General features: G+C 39.7%; 1 protein-coding gene across 3 annotated transcripts in view; it reads right to left on the bottom strand.

Moving 5' to 3' along the window:
- The window catches only part of SH3RF3 (SH3 domain containing ring finger 3), a 606,895-nt gene that overhangs the window by 132,716 nt on the left and 447,511 nt on the right, over positions 1 to 26,668 (bottom strand). For all 3 annotated transcript variants that reach the window (XM_073614818.1, XM_073614819.1, XM_073614820.1), the window contains one exon: positions 2,009 to 2,118. In XM_073614818.1, the coding sequence (XP_073470919.1) occupies positions 2,009 to 2,118 (110 nt within the window). The remainder of the gene's footprint in view (positions 1 to 2,008; positions 2,119 to 26,668) is intronic.

The following is a 26,668-nucleotide window of genomic DNA, read 5'->3' as shown; positions in this document are numbered from 1 at the left end:
CGAAGTGCCCGCAACCCGCCTCTTAAAGGGCAACATACAGGTATGTGATTCTGCCTGTACGTGCCCTTCTGCCGCAGTATATCTGCGTGAGGCAGTCTGGAAACCGTAAAACCAAAATCGTACATATTGTATGAGAAAATTTTTCATGTTTGTCCCTTAGGATAATATCAGATGAACTGTTGTGATCATCTCTGAAAGCTGTGTACCAATGATCAGATTATCGTACAGTCACGTCAAAAGCGATATTTTCTGTCCGATTTTCTGATCCTGTGTACGGGCCTTAAGCAGGAAAATACTTGCTCTTTGACTGACTACTTCATGTTTATATAGTGTATAATTCTCTTTGGAGACTGCAATCTTATTATTGTAAAGAGTTGTGCATGTGCCCTTATGATCCAGAAGCTTATGCTCCTGATAGGTCCTCCCAATCCTAATATGTTGAAGGGCAGGGGTCAGATTGCAATGGCTCAATCACAAGACTGGCTGAACAAAATAATAAATCTTTTGGCAGCTAAAACAGTCCACATACTCTGTTTTTAACTGTTTGCCTGGAATTCAGCTTAAACCTTTAAGAAATCTATTTTCGTGTAGTCAGCTTCCTGTACCATCATGTCACACCTTCTTCTTACATGCTTACTAACCAACTGACTTGATGTTAATTAAAATGTCAGTCAAAAAAAGAACAAAATCTTACTAGTTTTGCAAGGACAAATGCTTATTTTTACTTTGCACTTTACTTTTAGTTAATAACACATTTGTGCATTTTTAAAGGGTATTATTAACTAGACAGATGTAAGAGAGGAATAAAAACATTTATATGTTTTAGAATGACATGGTCATAGGCTCTTACTGATCCAAGGCCATACAAGACACCTAAAAATGTATTTGCCTCTGCTACAACTGTATGCATCTGTTGTGCCAGTGTGACTTTTGATTTAAAGTGATTTAAAGTCCATGCTAAAAACCAAAAACCCTGCATCTATAGATACCCATGATCTGACACTAACCTTTCTGGCCCTGTAAAGAAAAAATGAGTATAAATATGTTTTCTGAAGCCAATCCGACCTGATCTCCAGTGGCAGAAAATCTTCAGAGGATACGGCCGACAACGTCTGTGAAATGAATAGGGAGTGATGTCACCCAGAGTTACTATGGGGCTTCCGTTGTCAGATGTCTCCTCTGCACCCCCCTCCATAGCTCACCTTCAGAAAAGGTATGTATACAGATTTTCTCTTTACAGGGCCAGATAGGTTAGTGTTAGATCATGGGTGTCTATAGATGCAGGGATTCTAGTTTTAGCATGGACTTCCACTTTAAATGTATTCTTATGGTTTGCATGCACTATTATGTTTTCCTATATGGGTTGTTATCCCTCTATGTAGAAGCTTGGGGGAATCCCATCCTATTTTTTGTAAAAAAAAAAAAAGGTTCAACAAAATAAAAAAAATTAAAAAAAAGATTGAAATATAAAAAAAAAAAAAAAGATATTTTGACTTTTCAGGTAATGTTTGCAGTTAACAAAAATAATGATTGAAACTGATGTAGTGAAATCAGTTCATATTTATTATATCAATCCCACTCCTTTAGGCAATTAACCCCCAAAGTTGTGCCTCACTGATGTATGGCAGAGAATTAACATTCCTGGAAGTCTAGAGGATGAGCCCTGACAGCTGCATTGAGTGGAAGGAGTACAAACATATAGGTAGCAACATCAGAAAATGCAATTGAAGTAGATGCAGCAGTGTACAATATGGAAAAAAATGTGCACATCCTTTGAAACTGTAAATAGTCACAGAGCTGTAAGTGGCATTTACAGACTACAAATATTGTGATATTTGTACACAAGGAAAATTTTTAAATAATTAAAATGCCTTTCATCCTCTTACCTGTGCCTCCGATCATATATGAACCCTCAGCTAATTTATTCATTCAGCTCAGCTATACCTATTCCATTGTACATCATCCCTATTTCTATGGATCTTTTCAAAGCTTTTGTGCTGTAACTTACACATTAAGAGGTAATTGAACCTTTGCTGAGGTCCCTTGTTCTCCATTAAGTGTACTTGTCTTGGGACTTGAAGCTCCTGCTCCAGCCGAAGTACCAAATGTTGCAGAATCCTGCATAAAGAGAGTAAATGAAACAGCACACATAAATATATACTGCCAGAAAATATAAACTGTATTTCCTATGAGTAAAGTACAAAAAAGACCAAAAAAAAATATTTAATTTTAGTGTGAAAGACAATTATTTTGATTTTAAACATGATCAGGTTATTAAATGTGTTTAATAAGTACGCAATATAAAACCATTCACTAAATACAATGTAAATCCATGACTTGAAGAAATGTTTCATTTCAATACATAGTCATACTGTATGTTATGGGGATACATATAGCTTTACTCAACTGTTGCGGGTTAGAAAACAATTAGAGACTTATGTGTATGTGGCAATGTAAGTGTTTCAATAAAGCACATGAAAGGTATGTTTCAGAATCAATTTTACAATTTTTAAATGAAAAAAATACAGTATATACAAAATATGCATTTTGGTCCTCCTGCCATATATATATACTGTAGTTATTTTTTCGAAATAATGTGCCTAACACTAACTGAAATTCTTGGAACTGCTAATTATTTTTTAACATACTCCTTGAGATAATATACTCTGTGAATCATAAATACATCTACTTTTTGTAGACGGGCATTCGAATTGTCCTGAATCAAATAAAACTCTGATAGGTAATCATGAATGATAAAAAAAAAACGCTCTCTAATACCATCATTGTAAAAAACAAAACAGTGCAGCGCTAATCATACAATAATAAACAAAGATGTTAATAAGTTTTAAAAAGTCCCCTTTGATAAAAGGAAATAAGATGAGAAAAGTTGATAGATAAGTTCTCATCGGCGGTGATAAGGGTGCTCATAAAAATTCAAATGGTGCATCTTTGACAGTGCTTCCTCCACCATTAAGCCAAACCGCTCCCCTCACTCTCTGGACCCCTGAATTAACAGATGGGTCTAAAAGACATTCACCGCTAGGGTAGTTACAGATGAAAATGAATAGCCAGGTGATTGGAATACAATACCAAACCACTTCAGACAGCCGCACGTTGTCACGAATGATTATCGCTGAGGAAGTCCCGCCCAGGGACGATACGCGTACGAGAGGACTTTGTGACATCACTGCAGCCACCTTATCCATTTTCTGATGAAATTATCCATGTTTGATGAAACGACCATGTGTCATTCATCTTGGCACTGGGTTAACAGTGCTACATTTGTGAGTACCCGTTTTTATGAATAAAGCAAGTATGTTTTAGCCAAGTGTGCACTATATATTTTTTGTTGATTTTCTATGGTACCACGGTCCGGCATATTGATTATAAGAGTGACAACGTGCGGCTGTCTGAAGTGGTCTGGTAGAGTATTCCAATCACCTGGCTATTCATTTTCATTTGTAACTACTCTAGCAGTGAATGTCTTTTAGACCCATCTATTAATTCAGGAGTCCAGAAAGTGAGGTGAGCGGTTTGGCTTAATGGTGGAGGAAGCACTGATAAAGATGCACCATTTGAATTTTTATGAGCACCCTTATCACTGCTGAGGAGAACTTATCATTCAACTCTTATCTTATTTCCTTTCATCAAAGGGGACTTTTTAAAACGTATTAACATCTTTGTTTATTATTGTATCATTAGTGCTGCACTGTTTTCTTTTTACCATTTGTTCAAAGGATTACCATATATTGACCTTTAGTGTACAGCAGCTTGTATTTCGGATTCATTTATATTTATTGTTTTGCGTTGACTGAACCCACATACTTTACTATTACCATCATTGAATCAGCTTTTGCTATAAATTGTGAACAAAAAGAGGACGTCATCCGTATTTTCTAAAATTAAATGGCCAGATAACCACAGTTTTAATGAAAGAAAATGGCTTGTTATGTATACATTTGCATACAGTGTAACAGCTCTTAACTAGAAGGTGGCAACACTTCCTACAGAATCTAACTGTAAAGCAAATGTTAGGAAAAATGAATCGCTGGAGCCGCACTCCAAAAAACTCACCTTTGTTGAATAAAAATGGATATCAAAGCATCACAAATGGGTACAGACTAACTGTACAGCCGCTGACGCGTTTCACACCAGGCATTAACTTTAAAGCTAAACTCCACTTTTGTTGAGAAAAAAAACATTCCCCTTCGGGTGATCGATGTATATTGCAAGGATTATAACAAACTTTGTTGTAGATTTCTACCGTTTGTTATTCTGAAGAAATCACTTCTTGTTACTCTGTGCCTCTGTACTGAATGGGTCTAATGGGAGTGGTTTCATAATTATCAGTCAGATGTGCAGCTGCAGAACACTAATGAGGAAATCTGCAGGGTCTGCATCCCTTTAGACGTGCTTTTATTGAAAGTATCTCACCAAAAATTAAATTTTTGTTGCAGGGGATGCCTGAAATCTGACTTGTATCTTAGGCAGACATCTGGAAAAATTGTTGAGCCAATCACACAAGCAGGAAATTATGTTTTTGAGGGTGGTCAGTACACATTCTGTGTACAGAAAAAGTCTAGGTAGCCATATTACATTACATTTTCAGAAAATGACCGCAGCTGCAGATTGAAAAGGAAAGGTAATTTTTAATAACATTCAATTACTATATGATTTGTGTCGCATACACTAAATTATTTTTTAGTTATTTGCTATTTTTTTTCCCCACAAAAGTGAAGTTACCCTTTAGGCTTGGTTCACACCTATGCGAATTAGATGCGGGTTTCCCCCCTTCTAATTCTCATAGCAGGAGAATGTGACTGGTTCCCTATGGAGCCGGTTCACATATCTTCGTTGCGGCTGCGGAGCGCACTGCACAGAAACGCTGTGCGTCTTTGGCTCAGTTTCAGGGCCGAATTCAGGCATAGAATTGGCCCTGATTTGTCCCTGAAATGGGGAGCAGGGACGCACGGCACTCTTGTGCGATCCGCAGTGGGTTCCAGTGTGAACCGAGCCTGAAACACTATATAGAACAATTTACTGGAACAGACATTCACCTCTGACATTTAACATGATGGAGCTCAACTGTCAATGGTTTCACAATTATATTTTAGAGGGCCTTTAGAGACAATGGATAAGTGAGACAGCTTTATGCAATAACCTATACGTATGGCACTGTGGAGTATACAGAAAGGTTATAAAAAATCTTGTATTTTACAGCTTTTTTCTGTGTCAGTCTTTTAAAGTTATATCATTTTAGCACATAAATATTATGTCATAGATAGAGCCATAGCAAGCCATTCAATAAACCTTTCTCGCTTACAAATCAAATTGTTAAACGGTAACTCCACTTTTGTGGGGCAAAAAAAGCTAATAATGAAAAAATATTATAGTGTATACAATTGTGACACAAATCATATTGTAATTGAATATTATTAAAAATTACCTTAACTTTTCAATCTGCAACTGCTGTAATTTTCTGAAAATGCAATGTAATTTGGCTACCTGGAGTTGTTCTGTACACCTAGAAACCTAGTACACTCCCTAGAAACATAATTTCCTGCTTGTGTGATTGGCTCACCAATTTTCCCAAAAGTCTGCCTAAAATACAGGTCAGATTTCAGGCATCCCCTGCAACAAAAATGTCATTTTTGGTGAGATACTTTCGAAAGGAACACGTCTAAAAGGATGCAAGCCCAGAAGCTTTCCTCATTAGTGCTCTGCAGGCACACAGCTGACTGATAATTATGAAACCACTCCCATTAGACCTACTCATCACAAAGGCACAGAGGAACACACAGTGTTTTCTTCAGAAAAACAAAAGGTAGGAATCTGCAACAACATTTGCTATAATCCTTGCAATGTACATAGATCACCAGGGGAGATTTTTTTTTCTCAACAAAAGTGAAGTTACGCTTTTATAATGCTAGTTCTTACTTCTAGAAAAACTAACAATTTCTGAAGTGTTTTGTATGTCACTGAAAATGGGTCTACCCCTCACATAGGGTAGAAAGAGGCATATAGATATGATTTTTCTGTTTAAAGGACATATTGCAAAACAGGCACTGGAAAGAGACCAAGCAAAAATGTAATGTGCTTTTAGGCAGTCTATGTACATGTGCCAAGTAGGGCTCATTACATTTGCATCATAATCAATAAAACTATATCAATAGTGAGAGCAGTAGAGTAGCACAGTGCGTTCCCTGCATGTAAAGCATCACCTAGGTAGAAAAAATATAACCAAGATGTTTAAGCCCTCATTCAGATGCAATATCACTCTGAATGAATGGCCATTATTGCTGTGGACATGTAGAAAATTGTCTGCTCCTTTCTGCGGCAGAGGGGGGTTGATCTGCCAATTTGTCACTGCAATGCAAGACACATATCAGCATGACTCCGAGCTCTCTTTAGAAACTCCAGCAATCCCATGTTGCCACAAGGGACGTCAGCTTGTTAACAACTTCTCTGCAGGTACTGTAAAGCTTCTCTCCTGGAACTTAAATGGAAAGCAGTCAAACACCTCATTAGTGTGTCCGCTTCACTACTCTGCAGATAGGGGTCCCGAGGTGGACTGGAAGTCAATCTTATCTAGATGTCTCTTCTAGGTAATGAGTTAAAAACCACTTCAACTAATCAGATTTTTGTATATTTTAAAAAGACAAATAAAAATTGAAACATTTGTAGAATAATAATTGTTTTAGGGCCTTTATTTTTTTTTACCACTTCTTATGTTACTATATAGTAAGAGAGTACAAGTATACCAATAAAATATTTTTGCTACACAAAGAAATTATGAACATTACAAATATGTTTCAACAGTTCCTACTCCTGGAATTTTATGTACTGGTGGAAATTTATAGGGGTTAATTTACTAAAGTCAAAATGGCTGTTCACGTTGCAAGGGAAGTTGCACTTTGCAAGGAAATTTCCCCAGAGCTTGATGAATGTTGTGAAATTTCACTTTGCACAATCATGTGAAATGGAAAAAAAAACTGCATTTTTGCTTTCACTTGACTGGATGATGGAAGTCAGCAGAACTTCACCACATTTACAAAGCTCTGGGGAAAATTCTCTTGCAGAGTGCAACTTACCATGAAAAGTGAACAGCCCATGTGCCTTTAGTAGATCAACCCCATAGTGACTATACACGGAGCTTAATAAATAAGAGGAAACTGTGTTTATTTTAATTAAATATTCATGTTCTAACAAAAAACTGAATGTTTTATGAGTTTAATAAAGAAGAGGAAGCTGAGTTCACTCTGATCCACCATTTGTGTGCAAAAAGATTTCCTTTTTTACGTGATTGGTAAATAAAGTCAACACGGCTTAAACAGATTTATTAAAGTGACTTTAAACTATTTTATTTTTACATCAATTGTTCTAAAACATCAAGCACAGTATACCATGGCAATGCTTTTATCATTGTTCTTAGGCTTCTTTGTTGTCCTGTGCATGCAACTGATCCTCCGTTGATGCACCCCATCACTACTTGTGTAGCGTGTGCAGTGCAGCTATTTCAGGTCACATGCTCTGCTCTATACGTACTACAAATCCTGTAGAGCTGAATGTGTCTGCACATAGATGTATAGTCCATCTCAGGGAAAAGGTGGCTACATTCTTACACACACAAGGGGGAATGGAGAACAAACATAGCCACCCTATAACAGGAAGTTTAAGAATAGCAGAAGAAAACATGCATTTGAGAGATGAAACAAAGGAAAAGAGAGTTGGAAGGTACATTCTACTTACAGGTGATACTCAAAAAATTAGAATATCGTACAAAAGTTCATTTATTTCACTAATGCAACTTAAAAGGTGAAACTAATATATGAGATAGACTCACTACATGCAAAGCAAGATAGTTCAAGCTGTGATTTGTCATAATTGTGATGATTATGGCTTACAGCTCCCAAACCCCAAATCCACAATCTCAGAAAATTAGAATATTGTGAAAAGGTGCAATATTCTAGGCTCAAAGTGTCCCACTCTAATCAGCTAATTAAGCCATAACACCAGCAAAGGGTTCCTGAGCCTTTAAATGGTCTCTCAGTCTGGTTCAGTAGGAATCACAATCATGGGAAAGACTGCTGACCTGACAGTTGTGCAGAAAACCATCATTGGCACACTCCATAAGGAGGGAAAGCCTCAAAGGGTAATTGCAAAAGAAGTTGGATGTTCCCAAAGTACTGTATCAAAGCACATTAATAGAAAGTTATGTGGAAGGGAAAAGTTTGGAAGAAAAAGGTGCACAAGCAGCAGGGATGACTGCAGCCTGGAGAGGATTGTCAGGAAAAGGCCATTCAAAAGTGTTGGAGACTTTCACAAGGAGTGGACTGAGGCTGGAGTCAGTGCATCAAGAGCCACCACACACAGACGGATCCTGGGCACAGGCGTCAAATGTTGTATTCCTCTTGTCAAGCCACTCCTGAACAACAAAAAACGTCAGAAGCGTCTTACGTGGGCTAAAGAAAGACAGTCGTGGTCTGTTGCTCAGTGGTCCAAAGTCCTCTTTTCTTATGAAATTTTGCATCTCATTTGGAAACCAAGGACCCAGAGTATGGAGGAAGAATGGAGAGGCACACACTGCAAGATGACTGAAGTCCAGTGTGAAGTTTCCACAGTCTGTGTTGATTTGGGGAGCCATGTCATCTGCTGGTGTTGGTCCACTGTGCTTCATTAAGTCCAGGGTCAACGTAGCCATCTACCAGGAGATTTTGGAGCACTTCATGCTTCTTTCCGCAGAGGAGCTCTATGGGGATGTTGACTTCATTTTCCAGCAGGACTTGGCACCTCCCCACACTGCCAAAAGCACCAAAACCTGGTTCAATGACCGTGTGATTACTATGCTTGATTGGCCAGAAAACTCACCTGACCTGAACCCCATAGAAAATCTATGGGGCATTGCCAAGAGAAAGATGAGAGACATGAGACCAAACAATGCAGAAGAGCTGAAAGCTGCTATTAAGGCATCCTGGTCTTCCATAACACCTCAGCAGTGCCACAGGCTGATAGCTTCCATGCCACGTCACATTGAGGCAGTAATTGCTGCAAAAGGGCTCAAACCAAGTACTGAGCACATATGCATGCTTATACTTTTCAGAGGTCTGATATTGTTCTATATACAATCCTTGTTTTATTGATTGCATGTAATATTCTAATTTTCTGAGATTGTGGATTTGGGGTTTTCATGAGCTGTAAGCCATAATCATCACAAGTATGACAAATCATGGCTTGAACTATCTTGCTTTGCATGTAATGAATCTATCTCATATATTAGTTTCACCTTTTAAGTTGCATTAGTGAAATAAATGAACTTTTGCACGATATTCAAATTTTTCGAGTAGCACCTGTAAGTAGAATGTACCTTCCAACTCTCATTGTTATTTTGCTAAATGAACAGACTTTACTCCTTTAGGGTTCATTCACACTAATGCCCTGTGCACACGGTCGGATTTTCCGATGGAAAATGTGTGATAGGACCTTGTTGTCGGAAATTCCGACCATGTGTGGGCTCCATCACACATTTTCCATCGGAATTGCCGACACACAAAGTTTGAGAGCTTGCTATAAAATCTTCCGACAACAAAATCCGTTGTCGGAAATTACGATCGTATGTACACAAATCCGACACACAAAGTGCCACGCATGCTCAGAATAAATTAAGAGACGAAAGCTATTGGCTACTGCCCCGTTTATAGTCCCGACGTACGTATTTTACGTCACCGCGTTCAGAACCATCGGATTTTCCGACAACTTTGTGTGACCGTGTGTATGCAAAACAAGTTTGCGCCAACATCCGTCGAAAAAAATCCATGGATTTTGTTGTCGGAATGTCCGATCAATGTCCGACCGTGTGTACGGGGCATAAGTGTGCTGAGCCGTGTTGATCAGCTAGATGCCTTGGTCTTTATTGCATACAAATGCAGCATGTCAAAGCAATGGCAGTGCATCACAACATGTTGGTGTACATTAAAATACTGTTTTTTCTGTTATGCCCCGTACACACGGTCGGATTTTCCAACGGAAAATGTTCGATGGTAGCTTGTTGTCACAAATTTCGACCGTGTGTAGGCCCCATCGGACATTTTCCATCAGAATTTCCGTCACACATAATTTGAGATCTGGAATCTCACATTTTCCGACAACAAAATTCGTTGTCGTAAATTCCGATCGTGTGTACACAATTCTGACGCACAAAGTTCCACGCATGCTCTGAATCAAGCAGAAGAGCTGCACTGGCTATTGAACTTAATTTTTCTCGGCTCGTCATACGTGTTGTACTTCGCTGTGTTCTTGGCATTCGGAATTTCCGACAAGATTTGAATAAACGTGTGTATGCAAGACAAGTTTCAGCCAACATCCGTCGGAAAAAATCCATGGATTTTGTTATCGAAATGTCCAATCGTGTGTACGGGGCATTAGTGTTAAATACAGTTTAAAAAGTAAACACTGCAATGGATTGTTACAGCACCTTGCACTCTAGGTGCACATGCACATCAGCACACGCTCATTATACACACCATAATGTGTGCCCACTTTTGTAAACAGGCCCTTTTAAAAATCTAGCAAAATGACTTATTTATACAATTATGTGCAAATGTTTCTTTATTGCTTTCCAAGTGACCAAGTTTTTCTTTAGGATTTACATATACCTGTGCATATTTTTAAAAAAAAAATAAACCTTGGTGAAGAAGAAGATAATGATTGTGCATACTAAATTCAAGTGAAGTAAAATTGCATTTAAATGAAGTGAGACTATACTCTGAATCAATTTGTTTGCCTAAAAAAATTAGCTTTCAATTACATTAAAACCAATTATCATCGTTGACCCCCAGAAAACTGAAGGTGTTAAAAGAAAGCTTTTTATAAGTGGTTCAACTTTACTATAAAGTGGAACAGAAAAAGCAAGTGGAAATAATTGGTTTGCAGAATTGAAAAATTATAAAAAAAATATGCACAGGTATATGTAAATCCTAAAGAAAAACTTGGTCACTTGGAAAGCAATAAAGAAACACTTGCACATAATTGCATGAATAAGTAGTTTTGCTAGATTTTTAAAATCTTAAAGTGGTGGTAAAGACTAACTATAACTATTCCTAAAAATGCCCCCCCCCCTCCCCGTTTATCTATCATGCATACCCTATATAAAAAAAAAGATCTGTGTACTTACCTTTTTTTTAATCCAGTCCGATCCAGTCATGTGATTCAGCAGCTTTCACTCCCCTACATAAGGGAACGCTTTGGTGTCCGTTTATGAAGCAGTGAAATGTATTCACTGCTTCGTTCTCCGGCATTCACAGTGAAGATCTTTCTCCTCTGTGTGCCTGTTTATGAAGCTTTGTAGATCGCTTCACCTTCGGAGGAGTGAAGAGATCTACAAATGCTTCAAACAGTGGAGAACGGCCCCTGATACTGGAATCTCGTGAGACTTTACGAGATTACAGCACCAGAAATACAGAGATGTCAGTTTATTAAGCAGTGATAAATTATCACCGCTCAATACACGGACGATTAATAATGAGTCCCCCTACATTATATACATATGTATACACACACACACATTCTATATACATGTATATACACACACATTATATATATATACATATACACATTATATGTATATATGTATATATATGTATACACATAAATATGACAGGGGGACATGCTAACAGTGTTGGGGGGTCTGAACGAGGCATAAGGAAGTTAAAAATCTTCCTCCTTCCCCCTCAGATCCCCCCAGATTTCCTCTTCACTCCCCGATTCACCACCTCTGAGCTGGTGAACCTGGGAGTGTGAATTTTGACTCAGATCGCCAGTGAAGCGGTGAGATCACCGCTTCATAAACTGGCCCTTACTGTGTCATTCATGAGAATTCTCCGTGTGTAGAGATAATCGGCGGGAGAACAAGTTCAAACATGTTCTCCCCCGATTATCACTGTTTCATAAACTGTTTATGGACTGTGATCAGCGGTGATCCTCGGGATCACCGCTGATCACTGCTTCATAAACGGACACCTTAATAACAACTGTGAATTCCCAGAGCCATGAGTTTACCCATAGGCTCCCATGGCCCAGCCATTGTAGGTGCTCTTCTTTCTCCACTTCAGCAGCTGGTCACTCACACAGGGGAGATGGAGCTACTGGATCACATGACTGTGATAAAAATTGGCAGGTACAAAGATCTTTTTTGTACAGGGTATGCAAGATAGGTAGGAGGAGGGGGAAGGGAATGTTTATGACAATAGTTAGAGTTAACCTTTTCTTCCACTTTAATTACAACATGCAAGTGCAACTTGTATGTAAGTTAGGCTTACAAAGGATGTACAGACCAAGTTTGATTTATTAGAAGAAAGGAAAAAAACTACACCCTAGAAGATAAAGTATTACAGCATATATTCCCAATTCTCAAAGCCATCTTCCAGCATCTGCAAAGCTTCAGACAGCACATAAAGCATTCCCAGCTGATATGTACAGCTGAATAGAGAGGGCTATAAACACGCATTATGGTACTTTGCAAACCCATACAGTATCTATTGCTAAATATTCTATGAGAAAATTAATGTTGTGCTTTTCAATCTGTGACCTGAAAGAGCATGAATGAGGTAAAAGTTAAAAATGATCATTATTACTAATCTTTAATATAAAGCTCCGGAATACTAATTTACCTAATGACTTGGCTTTAGTCCTCCCATGACAGCATGCATTTTTGTTTAGGCCCCTTTCATACTACCATGACTTGAAAGTTGCGCAATTTTGCCGCGATTTTACTGCGATTTTGCGGCCGTGAATTTGACGTGATATTGCCACAATTTCAGGGAATGCCTTTGTAAACTTGAGGTCTATGGACCTCAATTTGCATCAAAATCAGACCAAAGTAGTACAGGGACTACTTTAAAGTCGGTGCGACTTGAAGTCCCATAGATACGAGTGGTACTCATTGGAAATCATTGGGTACGACTTGCAGTCCCAAGTTGCAGGACAAGTCACACAAGTGTGAAAGGGGACTTAGTAAAATAAATATTGAAATATTAGGCTAAGATGGAAAAATGTAAGTGTTTTTCTGGCATAATAGAAAAGATGCACAGCTTTTTTTATTATTATTATTGTTTGAATAGTGTGAGGGACAGCTTGAACCCTTGCAGTTTGTTACTGATACCTTTGGGGTATTTCCACAAATTTTCGGTTTTGTAGGACACCAATCACATTGATAGGAAATGAAGAGATTTCTCCCTGAAGCTAGCCATACACATTTCTATTCAACGGTATGATCAATGCACACTCTCTTTTACATTTAAAATGTTTGTAAACCTCTGAAATGAAAAATGAACAGGTCATATCCCTCTATAGTGCATACTTCCCTCAGTCCAAAGAGTGTAATTTCTCTCAGATCTCTCCTCCCCAGGGGCAGACTGACCATTGAGCCACTCGGGCACTGCTCGAGGGCCCTGGGCCACCAGGGGGCCCCATCAGTGTTGCCAGCCACAGTAAAACCAGGGACAGTATGTATGAATCTGTGTTTTTTTTAAATCTGTCTGTGTATACTGTGTGTAAATGTATGTATATACTGTGTGATTGTATACTGTGTGTGTGTATACTGTGTGGCCCCATAATCTCTGATTGCCTGGGGGCCCAGTCCGTCCCTGCTCCTCCCTATGTTACCTGTGTGAGTCACTACAGAGTTACTACATGATACTAAGCACCTTAGCAGACATTCTAACCCAACCTCATCCTACTAATATGTTTTACTGCTCTCGTTAGAAAGACCCCCCCCCCCTCACTTTTTCACCTGTCCTATTCTGTCCCCCACTTCTCCAAGAACTGGCTAGCCTTTATGCACCAGCACACTAATAGGCAGAGCTGTCATAGCCACACTAGAGAGGGAAAGATAAAAAGAGACAGTTAGTCTACTGGTTAGTACACCTAGAACTAGAAGAGTAATGATAGTTGTTTTTCTATTCTGCTAGAAGATTTTAGGTGTACAGACTCAGCACCATATTGTATAGGTGGGTGTATAAAAACCCTAGCAGATTTACCAGCCTAGACCATGGCTAAACAGAAATTCTGCCCTACAGATCTGTAGAAATGTTCGTGCCAGTTGCAATGAGTCAACTCTATCATGAAAACGGAATAATCTATGTAAAGTTTTGGTGTGTTAGCAGGACAGAGTGTGTGTGTATTGGTTGTGCCCTTGTATTTAACCCCTCTTAACCTTGTTACACTTACTTATACTGTATCATCACCATGATTGTTCGGTATAGAAGTGGGTTTATTTATGATGCTTGTTTCAGGGTCAGACAGTAAATGCAAAGTCAGCCAGAAAATTCAAAGGACTATTACATATTTAATGATATTAACCTGCAATTAGTGTAGATGACATCTTGAATGATGATAACTAGAACTGCAAGCATTCATTATGTGCAAGTCATCTACTCCATAAAAAAGTAAAAAGGCATGAAAAAAAATGCAATCTAGTCCCAGAAGACTGATAGAAACACTCATCACCCTCTCTATGAAGTCACCAGGATGTAATAATGACACTGATGTTCACTTATTAATGCTGCAGTGGCTGACATGGTCTGCAAGCTGAGATAAGCAGCTGCTACTCTGCATAAGAAAAATCAGGGAAGGGATTTCAGTAGCCCAAGAGTCTCAGAACTTACAATGAAAAAAGCTGAACTCTCCGGAGATATACAAAATACCATTTAATTTAGTTATGTAATCTTCAAAAAAATAGAAGAATTTTTACATATTACGAGCATGCGCATACATTTGTCTTTATATCAGCCTACTTTAATATACTGCCCTGTGGAACTTGGTACTGGATAAGGCCCCTTTCACACGGCCAGACAGATTGGTCCGCCTGTCAGTTTTTCAGGCAGACCCTATCAGACCATCCATTGCCCCCTATGGAGCGGCTGGTGTAAACAGACATGTATCCATTTACACCCACCGACATCAGATCCTATTCCCTAAAAACAGAGGTTCCCCATCTGTCTGGCAGATCGGATCGGATGACAGTCAGATGTAAACAGACAGGTGGTGCATTTACATCCAACTGCCCAAAGAAGAAAGCGGCTGTCTGCTCTGCAGCAGCGAAGCGCAACTGTCATATGGCTGCTCAGCGGGGGGATAAGCGGACAGCCCGCTTTCCTCTATGGGTGGTCGGATGTAAACGGACCAGCTTGCCCATAGAGGAAAGTGGGCTGTGTCTGCTCTGTATCGGTGCAGCAGACATGGACCTGTCATCTGCCTGCTCAGCGGGGTTTAGCTGACAGATCCTCCACTGAGCAGGTGGGTCTGCTGGCAGAGTCCACCCATGTGAAAGAGCCCTAAGAGAGGAACAGCCCTATGAGGGCTCTATTGCTTTGCAAAGTGCTCTTTGTGAACATGCTAACTGGAAAAAAATTGGGGGGCAGCTATGGCCTCATCAGTGTGCTGCTCCTTTTTTTAATTACCAGGCAGTAATGTTTAAAGTGACACTAAACAATATCCTTATTCTCCACAAATAATCCACTCTTATACACTGCTTAATGGCCCTGTAAATAATTTTCCATGAAATAGTTTCTTACTGCGTTTTTCTGCCTCCTTGTAACACCTTCTGTAAGTTTCTGAACACCTCCTTTTCCCCCTCAACCTTGGAGATGTGCACTGCTTTAAGCAACAACCTAACAGGGGTTAAATCTATCCCTAACTCTATCTCTCCCTTGCACTTTAATAATAAGGAAAACTGTAACAATTTTAACAGTAGATGTGAGGTTATTATTCAAAGAAACATTGTGTTTTGTGTAACACTTTTTGCTAATTTATAATCTGGCAAGTTTATAGACTGTTCTGTTATTTAAAGCTGAGTCAACGCAAATATAATATTTTGGTTTTGTGGTTGCCAAGAAGTTGAATCCAGTGCTGGCCTGCTATAACTTCTAGGGATTCTAGTTGTGAGATGTACTCCACAGAATTCCTGCCCATGGTTACAATGCCAAATGGTGTTGCATTCCCTCAATCGATTTTCCATAATGTAGAATAAACAAAGCACTGGAAAGTACTGCAAAGGGAGAAGAACTTTTATAATGGTGCTACGGCTGGAAGGGGACAGAGAAACAAACTACTGTGTGGACTTTTCCACCATTGGAATATTCTGTAGAGATACAGTATAAGGCCAAAAGATGAATAAAACTTTTAACACCCACTCAAAGCTGTTCTACAGATTTTGGTTAAGTTGTCCTATAAAAATTCTATTCAGTATAAACAGAAGTAACACTGACCATGTTGCGCAGGAAATCTGCTACATGGAGAAACCATGAACATTAAGTGCAACGGGGGACCATATGACAGTATGCAGTGAGAAAAACCAGATGAACCTAGTTATGGTAGATTAGACACAACTCTGTAAAGGTGAATTGAGTGGAAGTTCTTCCCATGGTTTTGTATAGGAGACAGGAGAAAGCTTGCTGCTTTTGCCACTAGGCAATACAAGTTGTTGTGGTTCTGCAGTAAAAATGATACAATAGCAATAATTCACTACTAATCTATTTAAAGTGGGAGTAAACTCCCTTGGTTGATTTTAAGCCTGTAATAAGTCTTACCTATAGATACAGTAAATATCTCGTGCACCATGTAGGAGATATTTACTTGCAAAGCCACTGGTGACATCACCGGCACATGCACTCTTCAGGAACGGCATACCCATGCTGTTCCTTCAGAGCCCTGTGCCGTGAACAGCAGCTCCCACATGCATGCACGGGAGTGACGTCATCATGGCTCGTCCAATTAAAGGATTGGAGCCTGCCAACTGGAAGGAAGACCGTGTGAAGATGAAAGCCCTGTCAGCGGAGAGAGAGCACCGCTGGAGGGTTTTCTTCTCACGTAAGTTTCACATTAAGTGCTAGTATGCAATGCATACTAGCACATTATAACATTGCCTTGCAGGGTTTTTTTGTTTTTTTTTAAGGCTATGGTTTACTACCGCTTTAAAAAAATATTTTAGGGATTCTAAAAATGTCAAGAGGTACTTGAGATTAACCAACCCATAGCAGAAAGTATTTGGTAGGCAGAAGCTTTTTAAAGCGCTACAAACTGAGAAACACAATGAGGTTGGAAAGGGCTGAAAAGGATTTCCATATCCAAGTGATATCCGTGCTTGCTTATCATTTAAGAATATCAGAAGTTATGATTCTAAATAACTTCCCCCTTTAGGGATCACAAAGGGCAGAGATTTCTTTTGCCTGCCATCTCTTCCTTGTGTGTTAAAAGTTTAAACTGTATGTCATCCCTAAAGCAAGTCAGTATTGAAAGTTATTACATAATTCTGAGTGTCGAACTTTAGCACGGTGATTTGACCATAAAAGAGATTGAGTTCTGCCTGCATCTTCTGTGATTTCTGCCAAACAGGTAATACAGCTATATGTTGTTCCAGGACTGCTTTAAAACACATCTACCTTTAATGCATCTTTTTCCCAAATGAGGTTTCTGATGGCTAAAGTGATAAGTGTGCAAGTGCAAGACACAGCAGCAATTCCAGTAGCACACTAGAAGTAATTGCTTCAGCAATAAGCTGAGTGTTGCTATCATCAATAAAATCACCAGCCTGAAATCTCTATTCTAACTTCAAAGCAAATCTGGAACTGTCTCACCGCAGGCCACTGCCAGTTTCATTAATTCAGAGAGAAATGTACTTCTATGTCTACGATGCTTACTTACATCTTATCTTGTGCTCTTGCTTATTTATTAATTTTTTTCGCTATATAAATGATGCAGACAGGGCTGGCTCACGGCTTGAGGAAAGGCTGCTCCATAACAAAATATGACTTGGTAAATTTCTAATGACCTTTGAGATTCAGTTCAGTAATTTCCATGCTCAATAAAACAAAGACATAGGCAATCACTTTTTAATGTTTCATAGAACTGTGCCTGGCAAAGCATTTCTATGGCACAAATATTCTCTCTGTCACAAAGCATTTCACTTTTTGGATGTTGTTATTTCAACTCGGCAGTCCAAAACAAATTGGAAGTTAAGTGGCATAACAATTCTAAAAATTATAGATATGTTTTCAGGGTAAAACAACATGGTTTTGCTCAATGTGTTATCTAACCTAAACTTGGGCCCTCCAGATTACTTGAGGCATTCCGATGTATCCCTTCATTAGGAATTAGACTTAACTTAAATTCCAATGGGGCGGTATTTTAACAATTACTATATTATTTCAAAAGCAACCTAATAGTACATCAATTCAACTGTCTGAGCATTTTTATTATTTAAATTGTACCTAATGCACAAACTATTTTTTCCATTTTGATTAGGGGAGGAGGTTTTTTATTGCTGTCTGAGGTCTCCTGCGGATGATTACTTTTCATTTACTACCCTGGTAATAACACTGATGCCCCATACACACGGTCGGACATTGATCGGACATTCCGACAACAAAATCCTAGGATTTTTTCCGACAGATGTTGGCTCAAACTTGTCTTGCATACACACGGTCATACAAAGTTGTCAGAAAATCCGATCGTTCTGAACGCGGTGATGTAAAACACGCATGTCGGGACTCTAAACGGGGCAGTAGCCAATAGCTTTCATCTCTTTATTTATTCTGAGCATGCGTGGCACTTTGTGCTTCAGATTTGTGTACACACGATCGGAAATTCCGACAACGGATTTTGTTGTCGGAAAATGTTATAGCCTGCTCTCAAACTTTGTGTGTCGGAAATTCCTATGGAAAATGTGTGATGGAGCCAACACACGGTCGGAATTTCCGACAACAAGGTCCTATCACACATTTTCCGTCGGAAAATCAGACCGTGTGTACGGGGCATAATGGAAAATCTGCAGCAGGACACAAGCAGGAATAAAACATACAAAAGGTGTCCTAGCCTCATCTTAAATCTCCCTGTTGGAGATTTACCTGACTTTCTGGCCTGGTGAGAAGGTTGTGAACCTTGTCACTAGGAGAGGAAGTCAAGTCTTCCCCAGACAGCAGTGAAAACCTGACAGAGGTTCCAATCCCTAAACCACTCTATAAAAAGCTTAGAAAAGTTGTACACCGATACAATAAAATATCGTAGGAGCCTGAGCTGCATGTATAAGTAGTGGAATGCACAAGGGTTATCATAAACATGGCATGTCTTTAGCAGGTTATAATTGTACTATTTTATAACATTGCTGCACTCAACAAATCATTTAATAATGAAGCTTGATTTTTTTTTTAAATCACGGTACATTCACCATCAAGTTCCATTAATCCAATAATCAAAATTCAAGTATTATAGGTATGAATAAGGGAAGTGAGGATGGGTAGTGCCAAAATCTGCAATGTCTTAAAAGGTCAGAACACATGAAGTAGTTGTTTGAAGTTTACAGTGACCTGGTTGATATGCATATAGCTGACATTCGGTTTTGGCAGTTTTAGCAACAGTTCCCACTACAGCCTCCATTTTCACTCTGAGATGATTTCCGATGAGCACCAACAAGCTGTCTTAGATCTCTCTTGGCCTCACCTTTGCCTTTTTATATTGTTTACTAGGCAATAATATTCCCAATTAAAACTACAGTATAAAAGGACTGTAGAAACTTCTGTGCCTTCACCAATAGTCCCATGGCTTTTTAATTTCTAAATCAGTACATAAATATTTCAGAGCCTTTACCACTATTGGAAGCAGTGCATTTTCTTTTCCCCTATTATCATTTTCAGGACAAATACAGGGGCATTTAAACTAGGCGACGGAGGGGAGGGTCCAGACATAGAGATAGCCAGTGCGGAACAAAGTTCACAGGGTAGTATTGGGGGCATTAGTAGGTAGGTTGACTAAAGCACCTAAACCCAAGGAAAGTAAATTAATAAGTCCTAATTGCAGCCTCAGAACAACCAACAAGGAGATAGCACGCGACCAATCAAAACTACGAGGCTTGTTCACTAATGCCAGGATATCTGGCTGACAAGATGGGAGAACTAGAGCTGCTGTTGTATAAGAAGGATTTAAATTTTGTGGGAATTTCAGAGGCTTGGTTTAACAGCTCCCATGATTGGCTGGCAACCATTCAAGGGTATTCCCTATATCGCAGAGATATAGGGAATACCAAGAATGATGTACAACAATGATGTACAAGTGAATGTGAGGAACGACATCCCTAATGGAGCAAGGAGGAGGTGAAATCCTTATGGGTAAAGCTTTAAAGGGAGGAAACCAAGGGGCAAAGTAATACTAGGATTATGCTATAGGCCCCCTAACCAGAGGGAGGAGGGGGAGGCAGATTTCCTATCACAGTTTGGAATGGCAGAAAGGATGGGAAGTGTCATTATAATGGGGGATTTTAAGCATCCAGACATAGACTGGGCGTAAGGAACCGTGCATTTGGCTAAAGCTCGCCAGTTCCTAAATGTCTTGCAGGACAATTTCATGGGTCAGATGGTAAATGCACCAACAAGAAACAATGCAATACTCGACCTACTGATTACTAACAATACAGACCTGATCGTGGACGTGGAGCTAGGGGGGCAACTTAGGAAACAGCGATCACAGGTCAATTTGTTTCAGCTAAAATCACACAAATAGCATAAATCACACAAAAAAAATCACACAAGGGTAATACAAAGACACTGATTTTCAAAAGAGCCAACTTCCCTAAACTTGCTAGAAGATATTAAATGGATTTAAAATACTAGGAACAAAGAACACAGAGGAAAAATGGGAGTGCTTTAAGAGCATATTGAATAAAGGTATTGGCCAGTGCATCCCAATGGGAAATACATTTTAAAGAGCTAATAAAAGTCCTATGTGGCTTTACTTCAACTTAATAATGCATATAAAAGCAAAGGAGAAGGCCTTTAAACAATACAAGGCTGAGGGGTCATCATCAGTATTCCAACTTTACAATAAATGTAATAAGAAATGTAAGGGTGTAATCAGGGCGGCTAAGATAGAACACGAAAGGCACATATCGGAGGAGAGTAAGAAAAACCCCAAGAAATTCTTTAAGTATATAAATAGTAAGATAAGGAACATATGGGCTCCATAAAGAATGATGAAGACAATCTGGTTACAAAAGATGGAGAGATGACGAAGGTTTTGAATTTATTCGTCTCCTCAGTCTTCACGAGGGAAAAGGGGGGGATTCAGTAACCAAGACTGCAATGTTTATCCTCATGACATGGCACAGGAAGCACCCTCATGGTTAACAGAGGATAGAATTAGAAATAGACTTGAGAAACTTAACATTAATAAGTCAAGGGATCAGATGGCTTACACCCGAGGGTCCTTATGGAACTCAGTCAAGTGATTGCCAGACCATTGTTCCTAATTTTAACGAACAGTCTGTTGACTGGAATGGTACCAGCTGATTGGAGAAAAGCCAATGTAGCACCAATATTTAAGGACCAAGATATATCCCTGGGAACTATAGACCAGTTAACCTAATATCAATAGTTTGCAAGCTCTTGGAGGGGATGATAAGGGATTATATACAAGATTTTAGTAATAAAAATGGTATTATTAGCAGTAATCAGCATGGTTTTAATGAAGAATCTTTCTTGCTAAACCAAACTATTAACCTTCTATGAGGAGGTGAGCTGCCATCTAGATAAAGGTAGGCCTGTAGACGTGATGTCTGGATTTTGCAAAGGCATTCGATACAGTTCCCCAAAAACGTTTAATGTACAAACTAAGGTCTGTCAGCATTGACCAAAGGGTGGGTACATGGATTGAAAACTGGCTATGAGGGCAAGTACAGAGGGTGGTGATAAATGGTGAGTACTCAGAATTGTCTGGTGTAGAAAGCGGGTTCCCCCAGGATTCTGTCCTGGGACCAATCCTATTTAATGTATTCATCAACGATCTGGAGTATGGGATAGACAGCTCAATTTCAGTATTTGCGGACGATACTAAGCAAAGCAGGGCAATAACTTCTACGCAGGATGTGGAAACCTTGCAAGATCTAAACAAATTAATGGGGTGAGCAACTACATGGCAAATGAGGTTTAATGTTGAAAAATGTAAAATAATGCATTTGGGTGCCAAAAATATGAATGCAATTTACTCACTAGGGGGAGAACCTCTGGGGGAATCTAGGATGAAAAAGGACCTGGGGGTCCTAGTAGATGACAGGCTCAGCAATGGCATGTAATGCCAGGGTGCTGCAAGCAAAGCCAACAGAATATTGGCATGCATTAAAAAGGGGATTCACTCCAGAGATAAAAAGATAATTCTCCCACTTTACAAGACTCTGGTCCGGGCCGCACCTGGAGTATGCCGTCCAGTTCTGGGCACCAGTCCTCAGGAGGGATGTGCTGGAGCTGGAGAGGGTCCAGAGAAGGGCCACAAAGCTAATAAAGGGCCTGGAGGATCTCAGCTATGGGGAAAGACTGCGAGCACCAAACTTATTCTCCCTGGAGAAGGGACACTTGAGAGGGAATATGATTTCAATGTACAAATACTGTACTGGTGACCCCACAATAGTGATAAAACTCTTCAGCGCAAGGGAATTTAAAAAGCCATTCACTAAAATTAGAAGAGAAGCGGTTAAAGCTTAAACTGCGTAGAGGGTTCTTTACTGTTAGAGTGGTAAGGATGTGGAATTCTCTTCCACAAGCAGTAGTTATAGTGGGGAGCATCGATAATTTCAAAAAACTATTAGATATGCACCTTAACGACCACAACATACAGGGGTATTCAATGTACTATTAACATATAACATATATAACACACACAGGTTGGACTTGATGGACTTGTGCCTTTTTTCAACCTCTCCAACTATGTAACTATGTAACAGATGCCATTATTTTGTACCTATTTTTCCCCACAGTCATTGACAGGCGTTTGCTAGCTTAGTGCAAGCTGCCATTATTCTCAATTTCTTCTGCCTTTTTAGTGGCTCATTGTGAATTCCTCTTTCTTATAAACAGATCAAGTGTCAAAACAGAGTCTAGTAGTTAACAAGGGACAGAGTATAGAAGACAGTAAAACTGGAAATTATAGACAGGTGAATAGAGGAGAGTTTTCTGTTGGTTCTTTTAAATTACTGAAAACCTAGAATGCTTTAGATATTGCATAATTTAACCATGTATATATAACAGTACTGTACTATCAAATGATCTGGCAAACAGCTTCCAAACAATTGGTCAAATTTAAAATCACTAAAATATTTTTTTACTGAAGGACAACCAACTTCAAGGTCTATTTTGATTGTGTTAAATTTCAGATTTGAACAATTGTTTGGAAGCTGTTTGCCAGATCATTTGATAGTACAGTACTGTTATATATACATGGTTAAATTATGCAATATCTAAAGCATATCTGTCTAGAAGTAAAGAAAAAAAATAATTGGGGAGCCAAATTACACCAACGCTCCATTTTAATGTAATGTGCATGTTACTGCAATCTGCGGAAAAACAGGCAACACTTGATACTGCATTGCTATGCCATTCTTTTTGAATGACACCCTAATGTACTAAGGTGATACACCTGCATGCAGCATTCCACAGCACGCTGCCCTGCACAATAGTGCATTGTGTTGCAAAAAAAAAGATTAATCTGGTTTAAAACACATTAGGGTAGTTGGCGGCCCATTCTTATCAGCAGGCTGCCTTAGTGCAATGAACATTAATGCGTGACATAACGCACATGTATTAATGCACTGTGACCAAGTAAATGGACCCTAAAAAAAACAAACAACAATACTTACAGTATCTCACAAAAGTGAGTACACCCCTCACATTTTTGTAAATATTTTATTATATCTTTTCATGTGACAACACTGAAGAAATGACACTTTGCTACAATGTAAAGTAGTGAGTGTACAGCTTGTATAACAGTGTAGATTTCCTTTCCCCTCAAAATAACTCAACACACAGCCATTAATGTCTAAACCACTGGCAACAAAAGTGAGTACACCCCTAAGTGAAAATGTCCAAATTGGGCCAAATTAGCCATTTTCCCTCCCCGGTGTCATGTGACTCATTAGTGTTAAAAAGTCTCAGGTGTGAATGGGGAGCAGGTGCGTTAAATTTGGTGTTATCGCTCTCACTCTCTCATACTGGTCACTGGGAGTTCAACATGGCAAAGAACTCTCTGAGGATCTGTTAATGGTTATATGTTTCTCTACATAAAGATGGCCTGGGCTATAAAAAGATTGGCAAGACCCTGAAACTGAGCTGCACAGGAAAGGTTTCACTCAGAACAGGCCTTGCCATGGTCGACCAAAGAAGTTGACTGCACATGCTCACCGTCATATCCAGAGGTTGTCTTTGGGAAATAGACGTATGAGTGCTGCCAGTATTGCTGCAGAGGTTGAAGGGGTAGAGGGTCAGCCTGTAAGTGCTCAGACCATACGCCGCACACTGCATCAAATTGGTCTGCATGGCTGTCGTCCCAGAAGGAAGCCTCTTCTAATGATAATGCACAAGAAAGTCCGCAAACAGTTTGCTGAAGACAAGCAGACTAAGGACATGGATTACTGGAACCATGTCCTGTGGTCTGATGAGACCAAGATAAACGTATTTGGTTCAGATGGTGTCAAGCGTGTGTGGCGGCAACCAGGTTGAGGAGTACAAAGACAGGTGTGTCTTTCCTACAGTCAAGCATGGTGGTGGGAGTGTCATGGTCTAGAGCTGCATGAGTGCTGCCGGCACTGGGGAGCTACAGTTCATTGAGGGAACCATGAATGCCAACAACATGTACTGTGACATACTGAAGCAGAGCACAATCCCCTCCTTTCGGAGACTGGGCCACAGGGCAGTATTCCAACATGATAACGACCCCAAACACACCTTCAGGACGACCACTGGCTTGCTAAAGAAGCTGAGGGTAAAGGTGATGGACTGGCCAAGCATGTCTCCAGACCTAAACCCTATTGAGCATCTGTGGGGCATCCTCAAATGGAAGGTGGAGGAGCGCAGGGTCTCTAACATCCACCAGCTACGTGATGTAGTCATGGAGGAGTGGAAGAGGACTCCAGTGGCAACCTGTGAAGCTCTGGCGAACTCCATGTGCAAGAAGGATAAGGCAGTGCTGGAAAATAATGGTGGCCGCACAAAATATTGACACTTTGGGCCCGATTTGGACATTTTCACTTAGGGGTGTACTCACTCTTGTTTCCAGCAGTTTAGACTGATAGTTTAGATTAATAGCTGTGTATTGAGTTATTTTGAGGGGACAGCAAATTTACACAAGCTGTACACTTACTACTTTACATTGTAGCAAAGTGTAATTTCTTCAGTGTTGTTACATGAAAAGATATAATAAAAAATTTACAAAAATGTGAAGGGTGTACTCACTTTTGTGAGATACTATACTTTGTTGTTTGGTGAAAGAAACAACTTCTGCCAGCAGCACCTTAGCCCCCATAAACTGCTTAACTTTTAGGGTACTGGGAGAAGCCATGCTTTCTGAACATTTCAACAATGTAGTGGTAGATGCCTAAAAAGTAAATTGTCAGTTTTGATCAATTTGGGTGAAGGCAGAAGGTCTGTCAAAGCCTATGCAAAGACTGGCTTTTAAAAAGCTGGTGTTTGCATAGTAAATTATTCAGGGTCTGGGAAACACTGTCAAAGGGCTGTTTTTTTTTTTTTGCAAAACACAGGTCAATCACTACTGCGGTATTTGCCTACTGTTTAGCTGTTAAATTAGTCTGATAATGTTTTAGATAGTAGAAGTACCCAGACAAATACTTACAGATCACACTCAAATACTTACAGATTCACAATCAAATTTAGATATGCATTTGCCAATAAGTACTTACTACTGCTACTACTTATCAAATAACTGATACAGCAACTATTTTAGCCTCTTCATGCCGACAGTATGCAAATATGAGGCCTCTTGGCAGGTGGATCTTAACGCCGAGCAGCTGCATATTTGCGTACCGTATTGTAAATGCAGCTGTGCAGAGTGCGTGACCTACGTTACTTGCAATCGAGAGCTTTCCGATCATGTGACAGCCGATCACGGTGGTCACATGATCATAAACCCTGCCCCGCTTTCCAGCTGTTGCGGAACTACAAGTGCCATCATGTAGGAAGGATGATCCGCACACCGGTTGTTGCTCTTAAAGAATCTTCATTTTATTGAAAATCCACAGTGTACAAACAGTTGACACGTTTCAGCCTATGAGGCCTTAGTCATAAGGTTATGGGTTATGACTAAGGCCTCATAGACTGAAACGTGTCAACTGATTTTATCTGCGTTTGCACACTGTGGCTTTTCAGTAAAATGAAGATTCTTTAAGAGCAACAACCGGTGTGTGGATCATCCTTCCTACATCATTCTACTCAGCCAGTAACTGTGGATCAAGCCCCTGGGAGCTATGCCATCATTGTGTTGTATGGGTAGTAGCACAGATTTTTCTGTTTGCACAGGTGCCATCATGCCTCTGCCTGTGGGAGTCATGCTTGTAACTGCCCATGTAATTATGCTTTCTTTTTTTATTATCCAGTTCCTGCCCGACCTATAGCAGATTGACGGCCAGGCAGGACGCTCCTTCTTTCAGGTGGACATCATATGATGTCCTCCCAGTCGCTCCCCTCATGTGCACCCCCAGGGTTTTGCAGCACGGCAATCAGTAGAGACCTGTGTCCCTCAGACACAACACAACATCAATCAGGGTAAAGAGCGAATGATATTGGCTCTTTACCATGTGATCAGCTGTGTCCAAGCACAGTTGATACCATTTAAACAAATGTCA

This window comes from Aquarana catesbeiana, linkage group LG02 (genome assembly GCF_042186555.1).
Source record: "Aquarana catesbeiana isolate 2022-GZ linkage group LG02, ASM4218655v1, whole genome shotgun sequence".
NCBI classification, from domain to species: domain Eukaryota; kingdom Metazoa; phylum Chordata; class Amphibia; order Anura; family Ranidae; genus Aquarana; species Aquarana catesbeiana.
The sequence above is the reverse complement of the archived record's forward strand: the minus strand, read 5'-3'. Positions and strand labels throughout refer to the sequence as shown.